Raw genomic sequence first — 25,787 nt, 5'->3', positions numbered from 1 at the left:
TTAACAGAACCAGCTTTCTGACAAATTAACAGAGATCATTACCTCCACTGCCACTCTATCTATCTTGATCAAAGGACCGTAAGATATCAAAGCAGAATTAAGCCACTCAGCTGTCATGTCCGCTCCACCATTCCATCATGGCTGATTCATTATCCTCCCAACCCCATACTCCTGCCTTCTCCCCGTAACCTTTGACACCCTGACGAACCAAGAACCTATCAACCTCCACTTCAAATATATTTAATGACCTGGCCTCCACCGCCATCTGTTACAATGACTTCCACAGATTCACCACCCTCTGGCTGAAGAAATTCTTTCTCATCTGGTCTGAATGGACATCCCTCTATCGAAGCTGCAGACTCACCAACGATAGGAAACATTCTTCTTCACCTTGGCCCTATCTAGGCCTTCCAATATTTGATACACTTCAATGAGATTTCCCCCCACCCCACATTCTTAAAAGCTCCAGCTAGTACAGGCCCAACGCGACCAAACACTCTTTGTATATTAACTACCTGATTCCCAGGATCATTCTTGTAAACTTCCTCGGATCCCTTTCTGAAGCCAGCACATCTCTTAGATAAGGGGCTCAAAACTGCTCACAATGCTCCAGTGCAAACTGATCAATGTCTTCTAAAGATACAGCATGCATATATTTTAGTCCTCTCAAAATTAATACTAACATTGCATTTACCTTCCTTACCACCAATTCAACCTGCAAGTTAACCATTAGGGAATCCTGCACAAGGACTCCCCAAGTCCTTTTGCACCTCTGATTTTTGATTTTCTCCCCATTTAGTAAATAATCTATGCCTTTATCTCTTCTACCAAAATGCATGACCACACACTGCTCTACACTATATTCCATCTGCCACTTCTTGCCTATTCTCCTGATCGCGACAAGTCCTTCTGTAGTCTCCCTGCTTTCTCAACACTACCTACCAGTGTAAAAGATGTCCTCCTCTTTTAAAGCATCAGAGATGTCATCCTTCTTTAAAGAATAGGGTTTTCCTCCCTCTACTGCTGATGTTGCCCTCATCTATATCTCCTCCATTTCCCGTATACTTGCGCTCACCCCATCTTCCTGCCGTTGTAAAAATGATACAGTCCCTCTTGTCCTTGCCTACCACCCTATCAGCCTCTGCATGCAACACAATCTTCCGCAACTTCTGCCATCTCCAAAAGAATCCTACCACTAAACATGTCTTTATCACACCCCTCCCTCTGTTTTCCACAGGGATCGTTCCTTCCTCAATTCTTTGTCCATTTGTCCTCCCCTCTAATCTCCCTACAGTACTTATCCCTGCAGGCAGCCTATACCTGCCCATACACCTCCTCCCTCACCTCCATTCAGAGCCCCAAACATTCCTTCCAGGTGAGGCAACGCTTCACCTGCAAATCTGCTGAGGTTGTCTTTTGTGTCCCGTGCTCCCAATGTGGCCTGCTCTACATTGGTGAGACCCATCCTAAATTGGAGTCTGCTTCATTGAGTACCTCTGCACCATCCTCCAAAAGTGGACCTTCTCGGTGGCCAAATATTTTAATTCCTATTCCCATTTCCATTCTGACATGTCAACCCATGGCCTCGGCTTGTGCCAAGATGAAGCCACCCTCAGGGCGGAGGAGCAGCACCTTGTATTCCCTCTGTGTAGCCTCCAACCTGATGGTATGAATACTACTTCTCCCTTGCCTGTAACTTCCCCTTGGGTCCCCTCCTTCCATTTCTCCTGTTGTCCACTTTTATCTCCTATCAGATTCTTTCTCCTTCCAGCTAGCCTCTTTCTCCTCCTCCCCACCTTATATTTCAGGGACCTCTCCCCTTCCACCTCAATCCTGAAAATGGACCTCAGCCCAAAACACTGATTGTTTACTCTTTTCTATAGATGCTGCCTGACCCACTGAATCCTCCAGCATTTGCTGTGTGTTACTTTGGATTTCCAGCACCTGCAGACTTTTTCTATGTTTGTGATTTACTACCTGCCCCTCTACCTTTCTTTGTACTGTCTGCAAACTAGAACACAAAGCTGTCATCCAAATTGTTGATATATATCGTGAAGGGGAGCAGTCCCGGAGGAACTCTACTAGTCACCGGCAGCCAATCAGAATAGGCACACCTTATTCTGAATCTTTACTACCTGACAGTCAGCCAAGCTTCTATCCATGCTGGTATCTCTCCTGTAATACCATGGGCTCTTATCTCATTAAGCAGCCTCATATGTGGCACCTTCCTGTCAAAGGCCTTCTGAAAATCCAAGTAAACAACATCCGCTGACTCTCCTGTCTATCCTGCGTGTTATTTCCTTAAAGAATTCCAATATTTTTAAGGCAAAATTACCCCTTAAGGAAGCCATGCTGACTTTGGCCTACTTTATCACTTGCCTCCAAGGACCCCAAAATGTCATCCTTCATAATGGACTCCACTGAAGTCAGGATAACTGACCGATAATTTTCTTTCTTCTGCCTCCGTTCCTTAAAGAGTGGAGTGACATTTGCAATTTTCCAGTCCACCAGAACTATCGTATAAAGTATAAAGCATTTTCTTAACTCTACCCGCAAACCACTTTGTTTAGGAAACAGGTGGTTGTTGCCTTTACTTTCTGCAGTGATAGAAGCCTTGTGATTTGCCCGAGCAACTCTCTCTGGCCAAAGTGTCTGCCATGTGACCTTCCATGCCCTTGGTGATCTTCATCATCTGTTGCCAATTTCCTTGTTCTTGCATGCCAAATACCGGACTAGATCTGTATGAATAATCCGTGAAGTATTGGCCCATTCCGTAATATTTTGGTCTGTTTTGTTCTGAGGCAGGAACACCATTTCTGATCCTCTGTCAAATTCCAATTTTTGATTTCTCAAATAAAACCAAGTGCAAATGCCAAAGGGACAGGAAATGATTCATTTTTCCCAAAAAAGAACTTGCATAAACAGATGGATTATTGCAAACATTTATTTACTCCCTTGTAATATACCCCATGAAACTCATGAGCTTGTTTTTAAATTTACAAGTTCCCTTGAGAGAGTTCCTTATTGCCCCTGTAAGCAAGCTCTTGATATATTTATGCATTTGAAGATGATATATTTCAGTCCTGCAACCTCCAGTTTAATGCTGGTGCATAACATTTGTTCCCAGGTCTGAGTGCACCAAGATGTTACTAAGCGTTTTCAAATTAACTTTTTAAAGATGTGGGCATTAATAGCAAGGCCTGAATTTAATGACTGTGCCTAATTGCCCTTGAGAAGGTTGTGGAGTGCCACATTCTTGAACCATTACCAGGCTTCAGGCAAAGGTGCTCGTGCTGTAGGGAATACTCAGAATGTGGATCCTGCAGTAATATAGGAATGATGCTACTATTCCAAGCTCCAGGTGGTGTGCAGCTCGGAGGGAAACCTGCATGTCATGATGCTACCTGGTCCCTGCCCTGACCAGGCCAACTGGTTTGCACAGATTCACTTTCAAGGACCTCCTACAACTTGTGTTCTCAGTATTATCTCAGAGGAACAGCATTGTAGCATAGTAGTTAGCACAATATTTGACCGTACCAGTGACCCAGGTTCAATTCCCACTCCTGTAAGGAGTTTGTACATTCTACTCGTGACCGCATGGATTTCCTCCAGATGCTCTAGTTTCTTCCCACAGGCTAAAGACCAACTGGTTGGTAGGTTAATTGGTCATTGTAAATTGTTGATTAATTAGACTAGGATTAAATGGGGCGGGGTGATTGCTAGGCAGTGTGGCTTGAAGGGCCTATTCTGTGCTGTATCTGAACAAATAAATATTTTATTTATGCAAATAGTTTTTGAGATGCACTCAAAAACTTCTATAGTCAGAAATATAGAACATAGAAACAAAGAAAACCTACAGCACAATACAGGCCCTTCGGTCCACAAAGCTGTGCCAAACATGTCCTTACTGTAGAATGAACAAGGCTTACCCATAGTCCTCTATTTTTCCAGGAGTCTCTTAAAAGACCCCATCATTATCATTTCCACCTCCACTACCACTGCTGGCAGCCCATTCCACGCACTCTCCACTCTCTGCGTTTTTTTTTAAAACACTTGACCCTGACATCTCCTCTGTACCTACTTCCAAGCACCTTAAAGATATGCCCTCTTGTGCTAGCTATTTCAGCCCTGGGAAAAGGCCTCTGACTATCTACAGGATCAATGCCTCTCATCATCTTATATACACCTCTATCAGGTCACTTCTCATCCTCCGTTGCTCCATGGAGAAAAGGCCGAGTTCACTCAACCTATGCTCATAAGGCATGCTCCCCAATCCAGGCAACAGCCTTGTAAATCTCCTCTGCACCCTTTTGATGGTTTCCATGTCCTTCCTGTAGTGAGGCAACCAGAATTGAGCACAGTACTCCAAGTGGGGTCTGACCAGGGTCCTATATAGCTGCAACATTACCTGTCAGCTCTTAAACTCAATCCCACGATTGATGAAGGCCAATACAACGTACACCTTCTTAACCACAGAGTCAACCTGCGCAGCTGCTTTGAGCGTCCTATGGACTCGGACCCCCAAGATCCCTCTGATCTTCCATACTGCCGAGAGTCTCACCATTAATACGATATTCTGCCATCATATTTGACCTACCAAAATGAACTACCTCACACTTACCTGGGTTGAACTCCATCTGCCACTTCTCAGCCCAGTTTTGCATCCTATCAATGTCCCGCTGTAACCTCTGACAGCCCTCCACACTATCCACAACATCCCCAACCTTTGTGTCATCAGCAGATTTACTAACCCATCCCCCCACTTCCTCATCCAGGTCATTTATAAAAATCATGAAGAGTAGAGGTCTCAGAACAGATCTTTGAGGCACAGCACTGGTCACCGACCTCCATGCAAAATATGACCCACCTACAACCACTCTTTGCCTTCTGTGGGCAAGCCAGTTCTGGATCCACAAATCAATGTCCCCTTGGATCCCATGCCTCCTTACTTTCTCAATAAGCCTTGCATGAGGTACCGTGGAGAGCATTCTGACAGGCTGCATCTCTGTCTGGTATGGAGGCACTACTGCACAGGACCGAAAAAGGTGCAGAAGGTTGTAAATCTAGTCAGCTCCATCTTGGGCATTAGCCTACAAAGTACCCAGGACACCTTTAGGGAACAGTGTCTCAGAAAGGCAGCATCCATTATTAAGGATGTCCAGCACCCAGGGCATGCCCATTTCTCACTGTTACCATTAGGGAGGAGATACAGAAGCCTGAAGGCTCACACTCAGTGATTCAGGAACAGCTTCTTCCCCTCTGCCATCTGATTCCTAAATGGACATTGAATCTTTGGACACTACTTCACTTTTTTTAATATAGAGTATTTCTGTTCTTCTGCACATTTTAAAAAATCTATTCAATACATGTTTATTTATTATTATTGTTCCTCTCTCTGCTAGATTATGTACTGCATTGAACTGCTGCTGCTAAGTTAACAAATTTCACGTCACTTGCTGGTGATAATAAACCTGATTCTGATTTTAAAATTATTTACACAGTTTGTCATCTTTGGTAGATTGGTTGTTTGTCAGTCTTTGTTCATGTATAGTTTTTCATTAATTCTATTGTATTTTCCCTGTAAGTGCCTTGCAAGAAAAGAAATCTCAAGTTTGTATATGGTGACATACACATGCTCAGATAATGAACTTCCTATTCAACAAATTCTTGCCTCATTCAGAAGCTGTCTCCTTCAGCATTTATTAGTTGATTTAAGCCCTAGTTTAAAACTTGGGATGAGATAGTGAGAAGGTAGCAGATGTGCTGTAAAGGGAGAAACTTGTACTTGTTTGTGATCTATGGAACAGTAAACACCAGATTAGCTGAGAGAGGGTTGGGAAATAATGACAAATGGCTAAATTCTGAATGGAGCGAGAGTTGAACTTGCCAATAGAATTAGTGTGGGAAATGGGAAGATAAGTAATTGACAGCTTTATTGAAATATATTCCTTCATTAAGGAAGAAATAATTAATACTGGGCACAAGCACAAAGAATTCTGCAGATGCTGAAAATCCAGAGCAACATCAGCAGGTCAGGAAGCTTCTATGATAAGGAAGAAGAAATAGTCAATATTTTGGGTTGAACCTCTTCAGGACTGGAAAGGAAGGGGGAAGAAGGCAGAATAAGAAAGTGAAGACAAGAAGAGGGGAAGGACTACAATCTGGCAGCAGGTGAAACCAGGTGAAGAGAAAAATGGGTGGACGGGGGAGGGAGATGAAATGAGGGACTGGGAGGTGATAGGCGGAAATGGTAAAGGCTGAAGAAGAAATAATCAGACATGAGAGAACAGCGGACATTGGGAGAAAGGGAAGGAAGAGGGGCACCAGAGGGAGGTGATAGGCAGATGAGGTGAGGAGATGGGAAGCCATATGGGGAAAGTACAAAGAGAGAAGGGGGACTGGGGGAGAAAATACCAGACATTAGAGAAATTGATTTTCATGCCATCAGTGTGGAGGCTACCCAGACGGAATATAAGGTGGCTCATATAACACAACCTGAGAGGTCATGGACCAAGATATCAAAATGGGAATGAGAAGTAGAATTGAAATTGGTGGCCACCATGCAATTCTACTTTTTGTGGTGGACAGATTGAAAGTGCTTGACGGAGGGGACTTTGTTATCCTTTAATCTATCAATTTCTCCTCCACATAAGGAATAATGAAGCTTCTATTCCATATTAACTACTTAACTTTGCTATTAAACAGCTAATTAGTTTTAAAATCTCTCTTCTATGTACTTAAGTTAATTGCAGGAAATAAATCCAGATACCTATGGAAAACCGCTGATAAATCAGGAGCACCTCTGCAGAAAACCCATTTGTAATACCTTCAATTGATTGCCAGTTTTTATTTCTGATCCGAAGGGCAATGCACACTGTGTTCTGAATAAATTTAGCATTTCTGTGATGTCATTTTCTATGACTCAGTTTGTTGAATGTTTAATTATAACGGCGGCATTTTTTTCCTGATGTAACAGTTTTCCCTGAAGCTTTATTGAGCGATGTGTTGATTCCGTATCTGTACTTTAACCTCTAACTTCATCTTTAAATAATTGTTTATTCTTTGTCATTGTTGAACGTTGCTGCTTTTTCGTTGCATGCACATTACGACTTTCATTTAATTGGAGCTCTGCAACTTATTTCCTCTTGCTGCTTACCTACTCCCCGTTGCTTTTTTGCCACTACCTAGACTAGGAGGTAATTTATTGTTGCTAGTAATCGTTGACATGCGGGAGGAAGCCAGAGCACCTGGTGGAAACCCATGAGGTCATAGGGAGAACACAAACTTCACAGAGGCAACACCTGAGATCAGTAATAAACCAAGTCCCTGGAGCTTAGACAGCATTAACGATTGTACCACCATTCTATCTTTGAGCACTAATGTAGTGTGTGTGAAACCAGTTTGAAACAAAATTAAATGGATTCAAATGAAGTATTTAAGTGAATTATCAGACTTACTCGATACATCCGACTGACTATAAGACCATTCACTTGCATCAACCCTGAATGAATTCCACAACTTATGGACTCGCTTTCAAGGACGCTTTAACTCGTGCTCTTAGTATTATTTATTTACTTATTTATTTTTATTTGCACAGTTTGTTGTCTTTTGCACATTAGTTGCTTGTCGTTCTTGCATTTTCATTGAATCTATCGTATTTCTTTGTTCTCCTGTGAGTGCCTGCAAGAAAAAGCATCTCAAGCTAGTATATGGCAATGTATATGCACCCTGATAAATTGATTTTGATCTTTGAATGTAAAACACGGGAGCCGATTGGGCCATCGACCCAAAGGAATTGCTTCTCCACTGAATTATCTAAATATCTTTTGGCATCAAAAGTGCTTTAGCTTTTTACTCTGTGGAAAGTTATTGCCCAAGCTGCAATATAAAGCTGGGTAGTTTAAAACGTCACTCACTCCCTGGGATATTTTCCTTTCTGAGGTAGTGTTTAAGCACTCCTAAGCAAAGGCCATCCTACTTTTGACTTCAAAGACTCTTATCACGCTATTGCTGAAAAATATTGAGCAAATATTACTTATCCTATTAAATTAATTAATGTTTTAACCATTGAAAGCTGATTGTAGGTTCATTGAAATATGTGACAGGAAAGGCCATCTAGCCAATTGTATCTAACCTATTAGGTCCAACCCTACAGAATCAAGGCTATCCAGAGTATTGAAGGATGTGATGCATATTGAAGGACTTTTACTCATATTGTAGACCTTTCTCCCTCCCACGCACTTTATCTTCATGCCACCATTCTCTAGGAGGGTGGGATGGTTTAGGAATACCTCCAACTCCTAACTATAATCAGCAGCTCTAATAAATTGATCTTTTAATTAAATATGTGCATCTCTAACTGGTCACCCCTCTAATGGAAATGCGTCCAACATCAGCTGCGCCTGGGCCCTCGAAATTCAAGGTTTTTTTAAAGTCATGTATACATTGAAAAATACAGTGAAATGCATCATTGTGGTACCAGCCCAGGAATGTCGCTACACATTTCAGCACTAATTATTGTACCATAAATAAAGTTTTAATTCACCCCCCCCCCACCCACACCCACACCTTCTCCAAACTCGTCATCTGGTATCCAGCGCCTCCATTCTGAAGAGAATGGTCCCAAATCCCAACTCCTCTTACAAGAGTGGTCGGAGCTTTGTCCGTCTTTGCTTCTGAAATTCCGATTCTCATTTTTGTAAATTGGTTTTTCAATCAGATTGATGGGCTTTGCCTTCAATGTTCTCAATAATTTTCAATATTATTATGTAAGATTGTCTTTTATCTTGCACTTTTGAAATGGTTTTGTATTTACTAATCTGTATAACTAACGGAGAATGACAAGGTTCAAAAAGCACAGCAGCTTTTCGGATTTTGATTGCAGTTCGCTGGAATGCATTTGTCGTGTGTGTATGTATAGTGTTTGATACTAATATTTTACTTAAGCACTGTGCGTCTTGTATGTTGTTTGTCTTTTTTTTTATATATATTATTCCCCCCACTGCTGTTTCACTGATATTCAGAATGACCTCAGCTGTGAATCCAGTCCAGTAATGAGAAGAGCTAATAGCTCTGACTCCGTGCAGCAGCAGGAGAATGGCGATCTGCAACAACTGGTAGGAGTAATTACGTAGTCAAATCATTACCCTGGTGTTGGTAAATGTAGCCTTTGTAGTGGTTTAGTCAGTGTGTAGATAGTTGTCCACTGCACAATTCAATCAATTGCTCCTTTCGTTAGTGACAAAAATGATTCTTGCAAATCACGAACTGGGTACTTGATTCACAAGCCCCCCAATTTTCCTGTCCTTTCATTCTCCTCCCACAAACAGTGACTGTTGGTGTCGGATTGTCACCTCACTCCCAAAGGAGGGAGAAGTCTAACTTGCTGGGGAATATTGAAGTCTATTGCATTTTTTTCAAATTTGAATTTAAATAGTGGACTGTGAGAATTTGGACCCTCCATACTGGGGATCCGAGGTGAGTATTAATGTAACAGGTCTTTTTTTTTAATTACTTAAGTTTTTGATACTGATCGTGAACTCTATCACTGTTTAACATACTCTAAACCAGGGGTTCCCAACTTTTTTATGCATGGATCCTTACCATTAACTGAGGAGTCCATGGACACCAGGCTGGGAACCCTTGCTCTAAACCGTGGTTAGGATAACCACAGGTTGTCAGTGAAACCAGCAGCTTACTTGTGTGTATTACCTCCCACAGCGGATAAGTTTCCAAGTAATTGGCTAAATTTATTCTAAAACAGCGAATATTTTGAAGCCACAATTGAGACACAATTATGTTGAATTTGTCTGGCTGACCCTGGCTAGTTCCTCCAACAGGTTTATAGTTCTGAGGGTTTCAAGTCCCTGACCTGAAACATGAGGTCTGTTTCTCTTCCCACAGCTGCAGACTGACCTGACATGCTGAGTATTATTGACATTTTCTGTTTTATTCTCATTTTAAGCCTCTCCATTTGCAGATGAAATTTCTTGTTGAAAGTTTCCAATGAGGGGCCGGTTTACTAGTAAAACTTGGGGTCAAACATGATCTCTGTATCGTGGGGAGCAGTTATGTCCTAGTTTAGTCACAGAGCCATACAGCATAGAAATAGGCTATTCAGCCCATCATGTCCATTCTGATTTCTGTGCCCATCTGCATAAATCATAGTTACCCACATTAGGTCTATGGTTTTCTAACCCGTACTTGTCAACTCCAATAAAGAAGTAAACAGGCACTTTGAATATACAGACTGAATGTACTACTTTGTAAATAGAACTAATTTACGGATAATAAATAAGAAACGTCATGAATACTCAGCAGGCCAGGGAACATCTAAAGTTAGAAGAACAGTTAATGCTTCTGATCTAATCACAAACTTTGGCCAAAGTATATGATGCTGAGTAATTATTTTAAAAAGTAGTTGAACCTCCCCTTTCCCTCACTGCCAAATCCAATAACTTATTCTACAGATCGTTCTTATGGGAGTACCGTAGTGTAATCTGAAGAAGTTTGTCCCCAGTGTTGTCCAATGTACACATGAGCTTTCCAGTGTACTTTGATGAAATGGGATCAAGCAGAGTCCTGGCTCTTAACACAACTTGTTGGCCATATCTCAGGCCCATGATATACATTCACTCAGCACAGATCAGGGACCAGTATGACTTGATGCACATTACGCAATGCAATTATTTGGCTTGTAAGCAGCTTTTGAGGAATATCAGTGTACCTGCAGGTCTGCAAGGAGAGAATTGTCGCTGTCGTGATCTGCAATAGGGCTGTCAAACTTTCACTGTCTATTTCAAATGCATTGTTTCCCAAAAGTGTGCATATCTTTGGACTCTTGCTAGTTTTGAATGGAGTGGTGTTAGTGGATATGGGAGTAGAGAGCCCAGTGACCTGGCTGTTTCTGTCCATTTTTAGTGTATTGACTGAACAAAACGGCAGCTCAATATTTGTTAAGTGCATTTCCATAAATCTCATCTGGAGAAAAGATTATACGTCTATCCTAACCACTTCAACTTGCTTGCACAGCAAGATCTTTTTATATTAGAAATGTTAGTTGCTGAAGGCATGTTGCCAATTTAATGTCCAAATTTTCATAACCCCTCAGCTGCTGTAACCAGTATTTTTATCTGACTAATCAGTTGCTCCACTTAAGTGGAATTAGTTAAGTTATAACTTGGCTTGTTGCAATTTGGATTAACTAGCACTGAAATCTATTTTGCCCTACCCTTACACAAGTAGTTACTACCATCGAGGAGGAAGAACAGGAACCAAAGATCTAACTTTATATTTTAAGAACAGCTTCTCCACCATCAAGTTTTTGAATGGTTCATGGGCCCATGACCATGACCTCATTTTTCGTATTTTGCACTAGTTATTTTGTAACTTAGTCATTTTTATGCCTTGCACTGTACCGCTGTTGCAGAACAACAAGTTTCATGACATAGATCAGCAAAACCAATTCTGATTCTGGAATTGAATTGGGTAAAGCTATTTTAAATATAGTAGGTTAATACACAATGTAAAATACCACATACCCATTTTGCTGCCTCATTTTTTTTGTGTCCCCCCTCAATCTCTTGAATGTCCAAAGATCTCTTGCTTTCTTTCTAGAATGCAGTTGACTGAGCTTCCGCAGCCTTGGGTTAGAGAACTCCAAAGATCTTCACCTTTGTGGCGGGAAAAAAAACTCTTTCTGGCTTGCTCAGCCTGAACTTGTCCTCATGTTCTAGGCCAGGGGTTCCTAACCTGAGGTCCATGGGCCTCTTGCTTATTGGTACTGAGCCATGGCATAAAAAAGGTTGGGAATGCCCAAAGATCCAATCTTTGGAGGTGACCTCTTAGCATCCAGCATGTTGATCATTCTCAGAATTCTGAATCCCATCTGAAAGTTGATCAACCTTGTTCAATCTCTCCTCGAAGAATAGCACTTCAGCAGCAAATATTTGTTTGGATGCTAAAAATCCTTTTCTAAGTTTTATTTAAAATCTTAACTAAAAATCACTTGGACAAGTGCTAAACATTGGGATTGCACAGTTTGCTCTGTGGGAATGTGAATAAAATAGTTTACTGTGTTATTTTAAGTGGAATAGCCTTGTTGCCACTGCAAAGAAAATTAAGCATTATATATTTGAATCTTAAGTTTCAATGGCTCTGTATCTGAACATTTGACCTGATAAGAAGCGCCTGTGATCGGAAAGGCCAAGTTTGGCTACAGCTTGGTATTTTCACTGTTTATGATGTGTTCCTTTTTGATCTGCCTTGGACTGCCAGGAATGTTAAAAGAACTTGAGATGAAAGTGGGTCATAAATGGAATAGCTGGATCTTTATATGAAGAGTACCCAGTTCATCATTTTGTTGAGTCATTTGGGCGAATAACAGTGCTTCTTTTAAAGAAAGCAATTGGTTTGATAACTTTATTTCTAAGACTATAAATTTTAAATTTACACTTCGTTCCATACACTAATAAAATGTGGTTTAAAAACAAAAACGGCTTGGTTTTTAAACATCAAACCATCATGCTTTGGACGTTACAAATCACACCTATTTATTGCTGTTATTCACACCATGTCATTCTGACTTGTTTCATTAGCTGCTGTTCCTGCAGTCTCCTCTTTTTATTACTGGTGATTTCTGTCTGCTGGTGTTGGTGATCTGTCAGACTTTGTACAGTGATTCTCGTGTTTCATTTTCTTCTTTTGGTGTGGATTTCGGGATTTATCAGTGTTGGAAAACTGACTGAATTTTTCTTGATAAATCTGGATGCATATATAAATGCCTCCCAGAGCAGCATCTGTCAGTGTGTAGTTTCAATTTGTCTTGTTATTTGAACATAAGCCTCACTATGTAAAGTCAATTTGCTTCAAGTCTTTTCTAAAATATTCACAAACATCAATTGTCGACAGGGACACATTAGTTAATCTGCTAAGGGCGGTATCAAAATTGCTGACAAGTGAACTATTGTGTTTCACTGGTATATCAGAAGAATGGAGCATTTCCCTCTATCTGTGCAAAATTACCAGGCATTCTCTCCCCAAAATTTTCCTACCTACCTTTGCACAGCTTATGTGAAGCAGGTAATGTTTTAAATTCACCTTGAGGTCTAGTTTTGTTCCCCCCCCCCACCATTAGAGAGGGTTTATGATGCTTGGGAGAAGGCAGTTTACAGTAAATGTGAGAATAAAAGGCCAGCTCAGAGAAACTGTTTAGTGTGTTACTTGGGTAGAGTTTTATTAGTTGGAGTGTTTACATATGACCACCCAAGGTTTCCCATTTAGTTCAAGTTTATAAGTGCTCTTTCCAATTGGGCTTTTGTTTTGAGATCGTCAGCCCAGTACAGTGAATTCCAGTTAATTAGGACACATTGGGACCAATGCATTCAGGCCCAGTTAAGCGATTGCCCCAATTAGCCAATATGTCATGGAAATAGTTTTTTTAATTAAAAAACACAAACTACCATTTAACTGAGTAACAAATTATGTATTTAAATGAAATACAGAACACTACCAATATTACTTCAGTACTATAAAACTCTGTAATAGTTCCTGGTAGTTATTGACAGAATTCGTCCAGTACATGCTGTCATGTTCATTTGACTGTAAGTGAACAAAATCAGTGTAGACACAAACTACCTTCATTACCTTCCTGTATGAAGTAGTATCATAAGGGTCTGAAACTTTAAAAAAGTCAAAATAAAATAACAAAATTATCAAAATGTCACTGCTTTTTGACTCTGCATCCATCGGCTGAATTGGATAGCATAACATGAGCACATGCAACTGATGCTATTTAAAAACTTTGCTCTAATTACGGTGTAGTGTCTAACAGCCACACAAGTGCATGTGATGAACACTTGCTAGAAACTGTTTGGCAACAGTCTTCTGTCCCAATTAAGCGGCATAGTCTCCCAAATAGAAGGAGTCCTAGGTATTTTCTTATTACATTTTGTTCTTTAGTTGTCCCAAATAAGCGGCTGCCCCAATAAACTGATGGCCCAATTAACTGGAATCCTCTGTATTTTAATATAATGAAAAATAGAGCAAATTCACTTTCTGATTCTGGGTTTCTCCTTTGGGCATAACCATAGTGAATGGAGTCCGAGTTTTATCATATTATCAATGCCTAACTATTTGCTGAAGATTAAACTCGAGGGAATTTTCATTTAAAATATCCTCAGATATTTGGAGAACTGGTAGTGGGGAAGAAACAGGGGATTGGGTGAGGTGAGGTGTGAAGATGTATGAAAATGAGGGAGATGAGACAGCATACTATTTTAGCCACTGACTGTTCTCACTCGCACTGTGGGATAGCGTCCAGAAGAAAGGAGTGTTTCTGGCTCTTCAGTGGTATCGAGCACCACAGGTCTGGTGTAGCACATCTTAAGCAAGAAGGGTAAATCTGAGATCTGACATCCAAATAACTCAAATCATGTGTAAGAAGCCTTGATTTGATCCAATTCATTTTCTGAAAAAGTTCTATACATTAGAGAGCTGGTGTAGTGGCATCCACACTGGACTTTGAAGCGAATGGTCCCAGGCTTGAGTCTATCCAGCTCCTTGAGTACTTTCCACCCGTGCTGGGTTGAGCTTCGAGCTAGCAACTCAGCCTTGTTTTTAAAAAAAAAACACACACACACACAGATTCCTATAAAGAATCAGTAAGGTTGCTGTCCGCTGTGCCACAAGGCGCTGAGAAGAACCACTTCTACTATACATTAGAGAGGGGAGCTTATGTACAAAAACGATTTGCCATGACGAGGAACCTCCAGGCCGTCGCTGGAACGGCACGTCAACACAGAATTTAAAGCATCGCCGCATCCCCAAGAAGTAATTGAGGATGAGGTCATCTTTTGTAATCTGCTGTTCTCTTCCTCCTCCCAGACTAAAGCTTATGGCCTAGGATTTGTGAAGATACACACCCCGTGGCACGTGCTCTGTAGAGAGGCGGAATTTCTCAAGATTAAGATGCCCACTAAAAAGGTAGGTTGCGATGACCTGGTATCGTAATCATAACTTCTAAGACATTCTAATTGTTCAGTTGAATTCCTGAAGAATCAGCAATGTTATGAAATGAATATTTAAGTTCTAACAGAAAGGGGCAGCACAGTGGTGTAGCAGTTAGCATAATGCTGTTACAATGCCAGCGACCCATGTTCAATTCCCGCCACTGTCTATAAGGTGTTTCTAAGTGCTCCCCATGAATGAATGGGTTTCCGCCAGATGCTCTGGTTTCCTCCAACTGTACCAGTCACTAGGTTAATTGCTTCTAGTAAGTTGTGCCGTGATTAGGCCAGGGTTAAGTAGGTGGGCTGCTGGTGGGAGCAGCTCATTGGGCTGGAGGGGCCTGTTCCCCACTATGTCTCTCAGTAAAAAAATAAATCCGCTACTTGTCTGCATCTGTAATCCATACTTCAAGCAGGGCTTTCAAAAGCTTGCTGTGAGCACGTCTCTCTGCCAAAAAAGCGCACAGTTAGTTATCTTAGATAACAGGCAGAGTTCACATTTCAAAGGCTTCTTCAGAGGGATCCGATTGAAATGAGGTTGTGAGAAATTCCTCTGAAAGACAGCAATCGATAGATATAATCCAGTCCGGCACAAGTTCTAAGATCTCTGAGACACAGTAAGGGGGCATGTTTTCTTCCTATTGGGACTCGGAAGAGTAAGATGGAATTGCCTCTGAAGCTCGGCAGATGTTTTGGAGGATGGTGAGTATCTGGGAAGAGCTGCCAGGACAAGAGGTCAACGCAGGTATGGTTGGAATATTTAAGAAGCATTTGGAGGGGAATGGTTTGAAGGGATATAGGCCAAACGTTGGCACCTGAGACCAGCAGGGGCAATGGCACTGAGCCACCAGGCTGAAGAGCCTGTCTCCATGCTGAATCACTCGATGACTACTGTTAGTCAGTGTTGTTTATCTGATGGCTGGGTGCCCTAATGCCATAAGCATTCTATAATCATGGTTTGGCAATACACACACAATGCTGGAGGAACTCAGCAGGCCAGGCAGCATCTATAGAAAAGAGCAAACGGTTGACGTTTTGGGCCAAGACCCTTCATCAGGTTCTGATGAAGGGTCTTGGCCTGAAATGTCGACTGTTTATTCATTTCCAAAGCTGCTGCCTGGCCTGCTGAGTTCCTCCGGCATTGTGTGTGTTGCTTGGATTTCCAGCATCTGCAGAAATTTTTCTTGTTTGCAAGTCATGGTTTGGTATTGATTTTATTTGGGAGTATGGAGTGACATACTTAGCATATACAGCACTGGAAGAAGTTCTTCAGCCTATCTAGTCCATGCTGCACTATTCATCTGCCTAGATATATCCACACCCTCACCACCCTCTGAGTGAAGAAGTTCCCCTTAAACATTTCACCTTTCACCCTTAACCCATGATCTCTAGTTGTAGTACCTCCTAACCTTAGTGGAGAAAGCGTGCTTGCATTTACCCTGTCTTTGCCTCTCATAATTTAGTATATCTCTATCAAATCTCTCCTCATACTATGCTCTAGTAATAAAGTCCTAATTCATTTAACCTTTCCATATAATTCAGGTCCTCAAGCCCCAGCAACCTCCTTATAAATTCTTCCTGCACTCTTTTGAACCTGTTGACATCTTTCCTGTAGGTAGGTGATGAAAGCTGCACACAATATACCAAATTAGACCTCACCAATGTCTTGTACAATTTCAGCAAAACATTCCAGCTCCTGTACTCACTACTTTGACTTGTGAAGGCCAATGTTTGGGAAGCTTTCTTTATGAAATAATCTACCTGTGACGCCACTTTCAAGGCATTTGTGGATCAGTATTCCCAGATCCTTTACCTCAGTCCGTCGTGCCCTGCAGCTCACCGTGCAGATCCCACCCTTGTTTGTTCTCCCACACTGCAGCTCCTCACACTCGTCAGCAACTACCAAATAATATGGATGCTTAATCATTTCATCAGCAATAATATGCCCTTTTACATCAAGTGTGCATGCAGGTAACTGGCATAATGTATAGAAGACTCAGTGGGGGGGGGGTATATCAAAGTTATTTTATTATCAAAGTTACATATATGTCCCCAATACTACCCTAAGGTTCTTTGGGACAGATTTTAAGATTGTAAAGATAATCTTAAGGATTTTAATCTTAAATTCTGGGGTTTATTCAGATATAGTTTAGTTTTGTTGTCTCTGCATTAGTCGATTTATTGTCCCGGGATCTTGTAATTTAAATCTGTTACTAATTCTTCAGGTGTATGAAGTAAAACAGAAAAGTGGGATCCTCAGCAAAATCTCAAATATTTTGTATAAAATGACTTCGCCTTTGCGACCAAAAGTGGAAGAACAGAACAATGTTACATACAAGCATCTGTCCTATCCCTTCTCCAGAGAGAAGAAGCACTTGTAAGTATCTATGCACTAAATAGATGCAAAAGCTAACTTTACAGCTTTTTTTTATTGTTCAAATACAAAAGGAGGAAGGTGATTTTCAGATATAAGACATTGTTGAGAATATGATGAGTACTATATACACTCATCATCATTGTGTGCCTTGCAGTGTATACATTACTGGTTTTATTTAAGAAATTATGCTAATGTGTTGGAAGAGGTTTGGAGGTTTGCCTGTAATGATCAGAAAAGATTGGACAAGCTAGAATAGTATCTGTTGGAATTCAGAGTGAGATGGGACCTGATTGAATCATGATCCTGAGGGGTACTGACAGGGTGGGAAGAACATTTCATGAATAGAATCTAAAACTGGGAATCACTGCTCTAAATGGGAAAATCTTTATTTTGAAACAAAAGTGAGGTGAAAATATTTTGTCAGTATTTTGAGTCCTTAATAACTTTTCCTTACTGAAGGCAGAATCATTGCGTATTTTTAAGGCAGAGGTCGAGAAGGCCTTGATAAGCAAAGAGACCATAAGACATAGGAATAGAATAAAACTGTTCATCCAATCATGGCTGATTTATTAACCCTCTCAATCCCAATATCTTGCTTTCTTTCCATATCTTTTGATGCCATTGCAAATCAAGAAACAGTCAACCTCCTCTTTAAATATAACCAACGACTTGGCCTCCACAGCTATCTGTGGCAGTGAATCTCACCAATTCACCACCTTCTGGCTAAAGAAATTCCTCCTCATCTCTGTTCTAAATGGGGATCTCTCTATTCTGAGGCTGTGCCCTATAGTCCTAGATTATCCCACCATAGGAAACATCCTCCATGTCCACTCTATCGAGGCCTTTCCATATTCGATAGGTTTCAATGAGATTCCCACTCATTCTTCTAAACTGCAGTGAGTACAGGCTCAGAGCCATCAAACACTCCACATATGTTAATCCTTTCATCTGCAAAGAGGTGGGTGGTCACTATGGGTGGGTGAAAATATAGAGGAAAAGTTGGATTGTGCTTGAGGGGCTGATCTGCTCCCCCACTCCTGGTCTATAGGTAAACACTGGGAAGCAGTATAATTTGTATTTTAAGCAGCATAATTTAACTTGAAAAATTAAACCTGTTTAGTACAAGTTCAATTAAAGAGGCACAAAATTATTCATGGAGTACCATCCTTGCCTGTACTTAGAGTATTATGAGCAGTTTTGGGCGCCTTAAGTAAAGAATTTAGGCATTATTATTGACTCTGAGCTAAATTTCAAATCAAAATATTAAGCCTTATTATTAAGTCTACTTTCTTTACTTTAAGGAACATTGAAAGAATTTGATTTCTTGCAGAAAAATTGATCACTTTGCTTTTAGCCGATTAGATGACTGTATTGCACTCTTTTCAGGACCGCATAAGAATTTTATAAATCAGCTATAGCTTGTTCAAAATGCAACAACAAGAATCTTATCCAAAAAAAAAGGAAAATCTGAAAACATTTCACAAGTTTTGTCATCATTACACTGGCTGCCTGTGCCTTTAGGATCAATTTTAAAATGCCCTTAATTGTAGATAAGGCTCTGAATAATCTAGTTCCTCTGTATATTTTGGAGTCTCTATCCCCTCATATCCCTAACTGTGATCTTGGATCCACAAATGCTGGTTTGTTTAGTGTTCCTAGAGCCAAGCACGTACAAACTGATGATGCGGTCTTTTGCTCTTGTGCACCAAAAATCTAGAATAGTCTACTGACTGAGATTCTCCAGGCTAGTACTGTGGAATATTTCAAAACACTTCTAAAAACCTACTACTTTGTAAAAAAATTTGGCCAACTTAGAAGATTACTCAATGCCTGTTGATTGCATTTACATAATTTGGCATACCTGATACATTTTATTCTATATAACTTGTGTCTCCACTTAGAATTTTGAATTTTGTCTCTTACTTTTATGACTATATCGATTTTTAACTTTACAATCTATGTAAAACACTTTGAGCCTGCATTTTAATGTAGCTACATGTGTAAATAAAATTATTATTGTCCTAGAAAGAATGTGCTAACATTGCAAATGGTCCACAGGAGTTTCACAAAAATGACCCAGGGAATGAAAGGGTTAACATATGAGAAGCATTTGCTGGTTCTGGGTGTGTAGTAATCAGAGTTTAGATGAATGAGGGGAATCTCATTAAAACCTCTTGAATATTGAAAGGCCTACCTAGAGGACAGGATATTTCCTATGGTGGGGCAGTCGAGGACCAGAGGGGACAGCCTCAGAGCAGAAAGTCGTCCCTTTAGAACAGAAATGAGGAGGAATTTCTTTAGGCAGAGGTGATGAATCTGTGGAATTCATTGCCACGGACGGCTGTGGAGGCCAAGTCATTGACTATACATTTAAAGTGGAGATTGATAGGTTTTTGATTAATATTGACATCAAGGGTTATGCGGCATAGGCTGGAGTGTGGATTTGAGGGATAATAAATTAGCCATGATGGAATGGCAGAGCAGACTCGGTGGGCTGAAGGCCTGATTCTGCTACCATGCCTTATGGTCTAAAATGATCACTAATTACACTCTCCTTACAGTTCTCCATTTAAAACACCATATTAGCTGATTTTAAAATATTTATCTACAAACATTTTAATCAGAATCAGGTTTGGTATCACTGATGTATTGTTTTGCGGCAGTAGTACATTGCAGTATATAATAAAAAATATATAAATTACAATAAGTATATATAAAAAGTTAAATTAAGTTGTGGAAAAAGAGAGTTGTTTAAAAAAAAACCATAGTGAGGTAGTGTTCATGGTTTCATAGTCTATTCAGAAATCTGATGGTGGAGGGGAAGAAGCTGTTCCTGAAACATTGAGTGTGTGTCTTCAGGTTTCTGTACCTCCTCCTTGGTAGTAGCAATGAGAAGAGGGAATGTCCCGGGTGATGGGGGTATGGGGGTACTTAATAATGGGTGTCTGCTTTTTGAGGCATCGTCTTTTGAAGATGTCCTCAATGCTGGGGAGGCTGGTGCCCATGATGGAGCTGGCTGTGTTTACAACTTTCTGCAGCTTTTCCAATTCTGTGCAATAGCCTCTCTATACCAGATGGAGATGCAGCCAGTCAGAATGCTCTCTACTGTACATCTATAGAAATTTAGGAGTGTCTCAGTTGATGGGCAAGTCTCCTCAAACTCTTTTTGAAATATAGTCTCTGTCATGACTTCTTTGCAACTGCATGGGTATGTTGGGTTCAGGACAGATCTTCAGAGATGGTGACAGCCAGGGACCTGAAACTGCTCACCCTTTCCACTGCCGATCCCGCAATGAGGACTGGTGTGTGTTCCCTCAAACACTCCTTCCTGAAGTCCACAATCAATTCCTTGGTCTTACTGCTGTTGAGTGTAAGGTTAATCGATCGAGTGTTGCTGTCTCCTCCACACTTCCGAGGCACTTAGCACTGCTCCCTTCCCTTTTCTTTTAAAAGATGCTCCTGAAGTCACACTCCTGTGAACAAGCATTGTGGTACAGAGAGAGAGCTGCTGTCTAAAACTCAAGGAACCCAGGTTCAAACCTGACCTGGAGTGCCATCTGTGTGGAGTTTCCATGTTTTCCCTGTGACCAAGTGAGTCTCCCTACCCCCAGTGCTCCAGTTTCCTCCCACATCTCAAAGACTTCTGGATTGATAACTTACTTGACCAGTAATTATTGCTCCTAGTATAGGTTTTAGATTATGAAGACACGCAGTCCTCTTTTATTGTCATTTAGTAATGCATGCATTAAAAAATGATACAACATTTCCTCTGGTGTGATATCACAAAACACAGGACAGACCAAGACTGAAAAAAAACTAACAAAACCACATAATTATAACATATAGTTACAACAGTGCAACAATACCATAACTTGATGAAGAACAGTAGATGGCACAGTAAAAAGTTCAAAGTCTCTCAAATGTCCAACAACTCACGCAGACGGGAGAAGGAAGAAAACTCTCCCTGCCATGCCCGACCACGGTCTGACTCTGAGTCGTCCGAAAACTTCGAGCCCCCGATCAGCCCTCCGACACCGAGTACCGAGCACCATCTCTATCCGAACAATTCGACCTCAATCTGGGTCGCCAGCAGCAGGCAAAGCCGGGGATTTTGGGGCCTTCCCTGGGAAGATTCTCCATCGCCCAGTAACAGCGGCAGCGAACCTGCATTTCAGAAATTTCTCCAGATGTTCCTCTGTGCTTTCACGTCTGTCTTCATCAAATCAGAATTGTCCACGGCCCCTATTTAACAGACACGATATCATTTTCACTGGACGGCTGCGTGTGCGCGGTGCGCTGCTATCTCTTCTTCCTGCCGTTTTGTGGTAGGAATGGGGAATGGGGAAAGGAAAACAGGGAGATGATTAGTGTAAGTGGGGACTTGATGATCAGTATGAATTAGATGGACAGAAGGGCCTGCTTCCATCCTGTATCTTGTATGTGTGGGTTCCTATGCACAGCCTTGGAAAGTATGAGGAAAAAATTGGGTATGAAGATTTTCGCCAGAACAGCAAGGTACAGATTGAAGGATTTGAAAGCTTCAAAGAGCCTGCAACTGAATGCCTTTGAATTTCTTGGACTGGAAGCTGAACTGCAATTCCGCTGTCAGCTGCTTCACTGCACTGATTCTGAAATGAGGATCTGAAAAGCTACGAGATGGAGGAATATCCAACGTGCTTGTCTTGAACTTGATGCTAGCCAAGCAATGACTGTTAATGATATCAGCAGATGAAGGCTTAGCACCTTATGAATCTCCTACTATTTTAATGCAGGTGTCAATTTAATTATGCCTGCGTTAAAAATGGCATGCAGGGAAACATCTTGTGAATGCAGCAAGTATTTCAAGCCTTGTATCCTTGAAGTATAACATTTATGCCCTGCTATAATAGGGGGTAAAAACATGACTCTGCCCCTGACAAATGAACAGCCATCTGTGATCCTCGACCAGTACAAGTCAGCACTATCAGTTCTAACTAATCTTCAAATCTGCAGATGCTAGAAATTTTTATTTTTATAATCCTTTCTCTTTTCAACCTGCTTTCAGTCTCTGCTGTATTTTATTTTTATGAACTGCAATATTTTCCTTTGGGAATTAACTGAAATTGGCGTCAATTAGATGCTGAGTTCGGCCAGCCCATTTAATTACTATTACAGACAAACCCCTACATTGCAACCATTGTGTCACAGAAATCCGCCCTTACAGAATTCACAAATCACTACCCAAAAACTTAAGATATGGAATTAAATTCATTCTCCTGGAATGTATGTGGGGAAGAAATCATGAACACGTTTGTTTTCAGTAGTTGTTCTTTGGTAGGGCTTCACATTATAAAAGATTGCGATACAAACTCCTTCCTAGGGAAGGCAACCCACTCCAGTAACTTTGGGGTCTCCTCCACTTTAAACTCAGTTGGAGAACTTGAATTGCTTCCAGAAATTCACTCAGATGGGAAGAGACGGTATGTTCTTGCAGATCTATTATCCTGTGAGTGTCTGGCTGGGCAGGATACAGAGAAACACCTGCTTGCTGGCAGCAAAGAGCAGCAATGCAGTCTTTGAAACCAGTTACTCAGGAGGGAAGTCAACAAATGCTTTTCCCAAATGGTAGTGGTGATTTGGAGCTGGCAATGGAAAGAGTGAAATAGAGTGTCTAATTATTGAGGCTGATGGAGTTTTTGTCGTCTGTTGCGGTCAAGACGGCCCAGAGGTGGTAAATGGATTGACTGCAGCTGGATCAGAATCAGAATTGGAATTATTATCACTGACATATGTCGTGAAATTTGTTGTTCGTGGCAGTAGTACAGTATAGTGTAATAGCAAGTACAAAATAAATGTATTATCAGAGTACATGTATGTCACCATATACATCCCTGAGGTTCATTTTTCTTGTGAGCATACTCAATAAATGGAGGAAATATAACAGAATCGGTGAAAAACTGCACCCAACAGGGCAGGCAAACAACCAATGTGCAAAAGATATCAAATTCTGCAAATACAAGTGAGATTTTAAAAATAGTAAGAATAAATAAACAATAAATATCAAGAACATGAGATGAGTCCTTGAAGGGGAGTTCATAGATTGTGGGAACAGTTCAGTAACAGGGCGAATGAAGTTATCCTTTGTGATTCATGATGAAGCTGATTGAAATTGAATTAAATGTGCAATAATTTAACGGGCTAATTAACCTGTAGTTGTATTCGTGCCAAAGTGACTGAACCCAATGTTTGGAAGGAGATTTGAGTGCAGGGCCGAATCAGAAAGCTCGGATACAGGCTAAATCAAAATGGTGGGTTCCTGGCCCCACAGCATTTCGAGGTGATTGAACCCAATGTTTAGATATTGATTAAGGCAGTGAGCCAGATTGAAAAGGACAGGGTATCGGGGCCCGAGGAGAAGGACGTACCAGTTCCGATCGCTGCTCCACGACTTGGCACAGCGCTGAACTATGGGATTCTCTTTGTGGACTTCTTCAGTTCAGCATGCTATACGCTTGCAGCTATTGTTTGCATAACTTGGGTTTTTTTTCGCCTCTCCATATATTGGGGTGCTTGGTCTTTTTTTACGTATGAGTTCTTTTGGGTTTCATTGCTTCATGGCTGCCTGTTAGGAGATGAATCTCAAAGTTGTATAACGTATACATTCTTTGATACTAAATATACTTTGAACTTAGAAATTTGGTAAAGTAGGAAGAGCACTCCCGAAATGTAGGCAGGCCACCTAATGAGATGTTGAGTCATTTACCTTCTCTGTAACCTCTCTGCAGAAAATGAGCAGAAGGGTTATAAGAAGAGAAATTACATTCTCTGCTTTGTGTTTCCTTTAAATATTATGCCTCCTTGGATTAATAACATAAATCAATACTATTTGGGCTGCCTCCTGTTTGACACTATTAATTATGACACTTTTGAAATTCGGTATCAGATTCCAATACACATTAAAATATTGTGGGACTACTTCATTTAACAAACTAAATTTGCATCTATATGCTACTTATTTAACCTTAATGTATTGATTATTAGATGCAAATATTGGCTGGTTGACATAATTACTATTGTGCAATGCCTGCATTACAACCATTGAGTCTCCAAAATTCAAGTGCAGTCGTTATCAAGATGAATTCTATTATGATGAGATTTCACAATTTACCAGAGAGATGAAAGGGCCAGTTTCATACTTCTAAGATAAAGATCTTAAAGATTAGCTTTACTTGTAACACATACATTGAAACAATGTTGGTTTGTGTCAGTGACCAACACAGTCCAAGTTTGTGCTGAGGGCAATCTGCAATGTTGGTGGTTCTGGTGCCAACATTGCGTGCCCACAACTCACTAACCTAACCCACAAGTCTTTGGAATGTGGGAGGAAACCAGAGTGCCCAGAGGAAACCCACATGCTCACAGAGAGAATGTACAAACTCCTTGCAGTCAGCAGTGGGAATTGAACCCAGATCTTATAGCTGGCATTGTAAAGTATTGCACAAACTTATACACTACCATGCCACCAATGAAATAAAAGGGAAATATAATGCATTTTATAAACTCCCCAGGCAGGGGGAAAAAAGAAATGGAAACTTTGACATTCCATCCACTTTGGATGTCGGTCAATTTAGAAGCAGACATGTTCCAACACTTTTTTTCCAAGATAGTTACCAATGGAATCTGACCAACTTCCATCAAAGCGCTGATGCTGCTGTTGACACATTCTTCTTTGCTCCCGAGGTGATGCAAAGTTAGTTTGAAGGTTTTATAACTTGACAATCCAATGCTTCGTTTTCAAAATGCTCTTGAACCAGTGGGGATAACTTCACTTGCCCCATCACTGACCTGTTTCCGTAACCTATGGACTCACTTTCAAGGTCCCTTCATCTAACTTTCTCTATTTATTGCTTATTTATTATTGATATTATTATTTCTCTATTTTTGTATTTGCATGGTTTGGCTTTTGCACACTGATCATCCACTCGATTGGTACAGCCTTTCATTGATTGTATTATGGTTATTGTATTTATTGAATATGCCCACAAAAAATGAATCTCAGGGTTGTATACGGTGACATGTATATACTTTGATAATAAATTTATTTTAAACTTAAGTTCTGTAATTTGAATGGAAGTTCAATTTTCCAAGTACAGAAAGTGTCTTCTATTCTAAACATCTGATCCACTAATGAAATTAGACTGAATACTGTATCTGGAATTAGACCTCATTAAGATTCAATGTTCTTCATTTCTAAAGAGCTCAAGATATTACAAAATCTTTTGTTCAGTGCATACGAGAGGATGGATTTCTAGACCCTGGTCTTGAAATAAATGTTCAGCTACTATACATTCTCTTTTTCTCTACAGTAGCTCTACACAATTTGTTTGGACCTAAACTTACGCCAGATTTTCTGATAGTTGTTCCCT

General features: G+C 40.6%; 1 protein-coding gene across 1 annotated transcript in view; it reads left to right on the top strand.

The window, feature by feature from the left end:
* ano1a (anoctamin 1, calcium activated chloride channel a) overlaps window positions 1-25,787 on the top strand; it is a 295,780-nt gene that overhangs the window by 88,090 nt on the left and 181,903 nt on the right. Inside the window, exons 5-6 of the mRNA XM_063061696.1 lie at window positions 14,884-14,982; window positions 17,231-17,382. Of these exons, the coding sequence (XP_062917766.1) occupies window positions 14,884-14,982; window positions 17,231-17,382 (251 nt within the window). The remainder of the gene's footprint in view (window positions 1-14,883; window positions 14,983-17,230; window positions 17,383-25,787) is intronic.

This window comes from Mobula hypostoma, chromosome 11 (genome assembly GCF_963921235.1).
Source record: "Mobula hypostoma chromosome 11, sMobHyp1.1, whole genome shotgun sequence".
Taxonomy (NCBI): domain Eukaryota; kingdom Metazoa; phylum Chordata; class Chondrichthyes; order Myliobatiformes; family Myliobatidae; genus Mobula; species Mobula hypostoma.
The sequence above is the reverse complement of the archived record's forward strand: the minus strand, read 5'-3'. Positions and strand labels throughout refer to the sequence as shown.